Below are 6000 nucleotides of genomic sequence, written 5' to 3'. Positions count from 1 at the left end.
CTGCGCTTCTTATTTTGTTTGTGAAGATCATTTTTTCGAAGAAGATTTTATGAATAAAAGCAGGCATAGGCTAAACAGGGGTGTGTTTCCAAAACATGTGACAGGTGTTCCTTGTGAAATTGCTAAAATCGGTAGTGAATCTGGTGACACTGTTGTTAATAGTGAATTGTGCCTACCAAGCACTAGTGGTGCTATGGCAACTGTTCTTGTTTGCTTTCAATTCAGTGTTTTCATTTCACTTTATTTATCCACCTTTCCTGCTTTTGGTACTTAACATTTTCTTTTTTGTGTTGAAGCATTTACAGTAGTAAGATGTAGGAAACTTTTTAAGAAATTAAGTCAGTAGTGCAAGATTTCTGGGCAGTTACTCAGAACTTATAGTCCTGAAGCATAGTTGTAACAAATTTTAGAATTCTTCATTAATTAATACTGTGATAAATATTTCGTAATTTAACCTCTTTAATTGCTGCTTATTCTCTTACTAATAGGCTTTTTTTGACTATTAAGGTAAATACATTGTTTGTTATCTATTAAAATCTTTCATTCGCTAACTATGCCTATCAGTAGTTAGTGCCTTCCGTAGTTTGAATCTTTTATTTAGCTTTCAGTAGTGGCGCTCGCTGTATTGCAGTAGTTCGAGTAACGAAGATTTTTGTGAGGTAAGTGATTTGTGAAAGGTATAGGTTAATGTTAGTCAGGGCCACTCTTTTGTAGGAATTTTTTAAAAGTCAGATTGCGTTGCGCTAAACAATATTGTGTGTCAGTTTAAGCACAGTCTTGTATAATTGTTCTAAGGGGACGTTTCACAATGTTATTTTTCTTTTACTTCAATTATTTGCACTTCAAGATTGTTTCGACTTACTCTGTTTCAAGTGTTGCATCTTGTTGTTATGAACCATAAAACATGCTAGAGCTTTTACGTGTTGATAGATAAAAATATAAGCACATCAATTTAAAAGTCTATTTTTGACTTTTGCGCCTGACAGTCGCTGCTCCTATCATGTTTTCTTGTCTGTCGGACGCAAACGTCAAAAATCAGACTGAAAATATTACAAAATAGGTTTCTCTCTGCTGTAGTACAGTGTTCTATAGCTGTGTTTCAATTATTTTATGATGCCAGCCAAAATAATTACATAGCACACCCAGAATAACAAGTTAATAGAATTTTTAAAAAAACAAAAACTTACAACGTAAGTAAACTAGGGGGAGGTGATGCAACCCGAATTGTTTTCATATTTTAGTTCATCTCCATACCACTTGAGGCGCTGCTGTCGGCCTGCGATTTCCCCTTTTAACACGGGAGTTGCGTTTCTCTTTTTTGTTGTTGTGTGTGCCCGCTATCCTTTTCTGGGCATGCGCAGATCCTTCCTAGTAAAACACCGCTCGTTTACGCGAGCGGCGAAGCGGCCGACGCCCGTGACGTCACAGCGGCATTCCTCTCGCCACAGATGACTGTCACCTGTATGTGACGAATCCCGGCCGCGCTTTTCAAACAAGCGAGCGTGCCAGACAACGCGGGGCAGTGACGCAGGCGGGCCGCAAGGCACTTCAGTCGCAAAGACTGTCCCGCAAGCGTGCTGCCGGCAGCGGGCCCGGTTATGTCAGCTGCGTCAGTGTAGTCCGCGGGCCGTTAGCGTGCGCTTCGCGGCTCTCGCGTCGGAGTTCGCGAAACGCGGCTCGGTGTGTTCTCCGCTTTCCGTTTCCTCGCGTCTTGCTTCCGCGCCGTGACATTTTGCCGTCGCCCGAGGGGTGAATGCGTGTGCGCGTTGTCCTACATATCCGCAGAGAAACTTCGCAAAGTGAACCGACTGCCTTCAGGAGAGTGCCTACTGAATCACAGTGACAGCTGAATGAGGATTTTTCTTCCTTTCCCCACCAATGTAGCCATTTAAGGAATGAGACTAAGCGTTTGACGACATTTCGTTGCGAAATGCGACGGCAGGAGGTAACTACTACCGTGTAATGCGGACGTGAGTGAAAACGGTTTATTTGGAGCGAGATGCGTCTATTGACGCTCTTATTCCTTGCTAAGCCTGGGAACATCTGTGGTCATTGTGTGTGTTGTCAAAGCGCTGTTGTAACGTTCACACGGAAGTGAATTCGTAAGTGCTAGCGTAACTGTGAGGATCGTTGTGGATGGTGAACAAATCCTGTCATTGTCGTTCCAATCTGAACTGAAATTTACGGATTCTCGTCAACTATATGTGTGATCTCGATGTTCTGAATGAGAATATCTCCCTTGTGTTATGTACCACGCGGTACTGACGGAAATGCTTCATGGCTCTGTGTGAAAGAGAACGAAGAAAACTTGACAGTCAATTATTTGTGAACACCTGACGATCGACAGCGGTACGTTCAACTTTAAAAACCTCGTTACCTTCGAGATATTTAATTTGCCCTTCGATCTCGTGAAAGTCATCAGTCCGTAGTGAATATTGCCCTTTTACAATAAAAAACAGTTCATCGTTCTGCACCTAACTGAAGGCGTTAATATGAAACCATTTCTTACTATTTATGGCTGAAACAAGTAACGTAGGGAGTGCGCTGTTATTTAGTTTCAAATAAAAATATCGCCGTCAACAATTCTACGAAACGCTTTAACTAGTGATGTAAAACCGCGTACAGTAAATATATCTTTCTGGCCTTTAATCGCTCTTTATTTGCTACTGTTTCATCCAACTAATTCCTGAAATGAAAGGTTTGGATCTGACGCTCAGAAAATAAGATTATTTTCGTAGTAAATCGACTGCAGAATAATTAACACATCACTATTACAGCGCGAATAAGTATGTTGCGCGTCAAACAGTTTCAAATATGCTCGAAGTGAAAACTGTTTAAACTATTCGTAGGCAAATTTTTAACCCCTGTTTCTTCCTTATCTGTCGCGTTGACAATTTTCGTGTGAGCGCAGTAAAAGAGATTAACGTTGTTTTTCATGCTCTAATCACTCGTTCGAATATCTTATTTGCTTTACACTTTGAATAAGCCGTAGCAATTACGTAGAAGTGGAACTGAACATGGATTCTGCTTAAATTTTTGATGTTATTAATGCGTGCGAAAATGTCGTATTCGGCACATCGTAGACAAGTGACTTGGAAGAAAAGTGAGTTTTCAGAATAAATTGTTTGACGAAACCGTTACTACACCGATACTTTTTCGGTGAGGTTCGGTGTGTGAGTGCTCCGCGCATGTTTGATTACGTCACACTCGCGGAAACACCCTGAGGAATTCTGCTGCCCGCTGATGTTTATACGTGTGGCCAACGGCTCGCCGTGTGTAACACCTGTGTTGTCGTACCTCCTGGATACACTCGCAGAAGGGGACGACGAACGAGCTGAAGGCCAAGGGAAAGAAGAAGGAAACAACGGAGCAACAACGACTACTTCCCTCTTGGTGCCGACGGCTGATGGAGTGGTGAGTAACGTTAAACTACATTTTCATATTTGTGTTTATAGCCTGTGGGGATGATGACACGCACCTCTCCAAATATAACTAGTGTATCGATGTACGGTTTTTGGGTCAATTGAACCTACCGATACCGGATGGCGGCTTCGTCCCATAACGTAATGATGGTGTGGTATGCGCTAACAGGAAGACAAAAGAATATTGAAAATATTTGTTTTTCTTTCCTTCTTTATTATTAATGGAGGTACAATACGGGGAGATGTCATGACTAAGTTGAAGCCGACGTCTGCCATGTTAATAGGCCCCAAACATTAGCTTCTGCTGGAAGTGTTTTAATAATAATAATAATAATAATAATAAAGGCCGGCTTGCATCATTTACAGGTGTACTAGACATTCAGATAAGTGTAAAGGAAACACATTTCATTCGTGAGGGAGCTCGTTTAAGCGATACATTCTTTTATATATACCAATTTTAGTTGTGCTGATTACTTTTACTGTAGTGATTTTATTTCTTTAAATTTACTTTAGATTTCCTACAAATACATATGAAAGAGCGCTCTGGTTGAACACTGTGAGAAGGAATTATTCCAAGCCGTCCAGATATAGCAAAATGTGTTCTCAGCGTTTTTGGGAAGAGGACATTAGTTTCGTCACTCCGTATTAAGGAAATTGCTGGATTCCGAAAGCAGTCTTTCCACATCACATATTTCACTTCTCGGTTATTCGAAACATGTAACAGAAATGAAGTTACGTTTACGAGGCCAAATATGTCATATTAATGGATCAAATATGCATTTAAGATCCGAATTACGTCTGATAATGGCTTCCTAACAGCGAGTTGTTCACAGAAGCAGTGTAATTAAAATAATTGTAGCCTTGACAGGTCAGAAATTGAGAACAATTCAGTTCATTTCAATGCAGGGTTTTGTGAATGACCTGTATGCTTGATTCAAGGATACATTGACCCTGACGTATTTGCGATGTGTTGTATGACGTCATCAAGCTGCTGTGTGTGTGTTTTGGAGTGGAAGTGAAATGTTGTAGAGGGCGCAGAGTATGAATAGGTAGGGTCCTCTAACGATTTAATTATGTCGTGGCGATGCGTTTGCGAAGTATCTTATTGTGTTATTTAGTGTGCTACAGTAGTCATGATGTGGCGTGTATAAAAATATGTGGTAGCACATTATGGCATATTGAGCATAACAAAACGGAATATATAGTAAAATTTAAACTATACTCATATGTGCATGGATAACAAATGATTAAGCAGATCAATGTTTTTAATTAAATTACAGGTTAAAGTAGGTGGATCAATATTTATTAATACAGAGTTCGCCAGAAAAATGCATACACTCTTTGTTAGGCTCTGCTGAGATATCGACATTGTCGTTCGATTTGAGTTAAGAGTGTGTTGTAGTATGGTCTTTGGCTCAACAGATGTTAGTACGTTCATCTCAGTATTGCGAAACCAAGATGGCTGGAGCGCGATTGACATTCGACCAACAAAATTTATTGTGAAGTGGTTTTTCAAGTTTGATAACGACGTTGAAGTGTAACGTCAGTGGCGGTGGGAGTCAAACAGAACCACCAACCTGCCTAGCAATTAAATACATCATTGACAAGTTTAAATTTCATGGAACGACTTGTGATATTCACAAAGGAAGATCAGGACGACTGCGTGCAGCTACAAGTCTTACTTCTTCGGATCTCGTGTTATAAACGTTTGTTAATTCTCCACAGAAGTCTTCTATGCAATGTGCACGTGGAGTGGGGTTTAGAAGCACAAGTATACGAAGAATTCTGAAAGCTGCAAAGTGGAATGTTTACACCCCACAATTACTGCACGAGATTAATGACGATCCTAGTCGCTGAACGCAATTTTGTGAATGGTATCAGCAAGTGGTAACTGATGACAAACAATTTGTGATGAAGCTAGTGTGGAGTGACGAGGCACAATTCAAACTTTATGGAACCATGAATCGGCATTACAGTGTGTACTGGGCACTCGAAAATCCGCATGTTTGTGAATAAAGCCGTCAATGTACCAAGGCTTCATGTGTGGTGTTGACTATAATCTAGAGGCTTAGTAGGACTTTTTTTCTTTGATGCTACTGTCACTAGAGAAGTGTACATGTTATGCACATCAATTTTGCCAGGTGTATGTGCGCTTTATGGAGCTGATCAAGAGGTTTACTACCAACGGGACTGAGTGTCACGACACTACCACCTAGCTGTATGAGCTTTCCTGGATAACCAATTTCTGGGGCATTGGACTGGGCGAAGAGGGCCCATTGAGTTCCCTCCATGGTCACCGGATCTAACACCTATGGAGTTTTACTTGTGGGGAACTGAGAGAGATAACGTCTGTCGACATAATCCAGGCACACTGGAGGAGCTTCGCCAGGACATTACAGAGACATGTGCAGCGATCTCCACAGTAACATTAATTAACGCAGATGCGGCGGCGACGACTTGTTATTCTGTTATGTGTATAGCTGCCAACGGTGAAATTTTGAACATTTAAAGTAACCATGTGCTAAACTGAAGGTTGGACAACGTGTGTGATCAATTATTAAATATAAATTAAACACAT

General features: G+C 40.9%; 1 protein-coding gene across 1 annotated transcript in view; it reads left to right on the top strand.

Annotated features, from left to right (window-relative positions):
- The first annotated feature begins 1550 nt into the window (after positions 1 to 1550).
- Positions 1551 to 6000, top strand: part of LOC126292260 (uncharacterized) — a 949965-nt gene continuing 945515 nt past the window's right edge. Inside the window, exon 1 of the mRNA XM_049986160.1 lies at positions 1551 to 3414. Within this exon, the coding sequence (XP_049842117.1) occupies positions 3407 to 3414 (8 nt within the window). The 5' untranslated portion in view covers positions 1551 to 3406. The remainder of the gene's footprint in view (positions 3415 to 6000) is intronic.

The sequence above is a fragment of the Schistocerca gregaria genome, chromosome 9, assembly GCF_023897955.1.
Source record: "Schistocerca gregaria isolate iqSchGreg1 chromosome 9, iqSchGreg1.2, whole genome shotgun sequence".
Taxonomy (NCBI): Eukaryota; Metazoa; Arthropoda; class Insecta; order Orthoptera; family Acrididae; genus Schistocerca; species Schistocerca gregaria.
The sequence above is the reverse complement of the archived record's forward strand: the minus strand, read 5'-3'. Positions and strand labels throughout refer to the sequence as shown.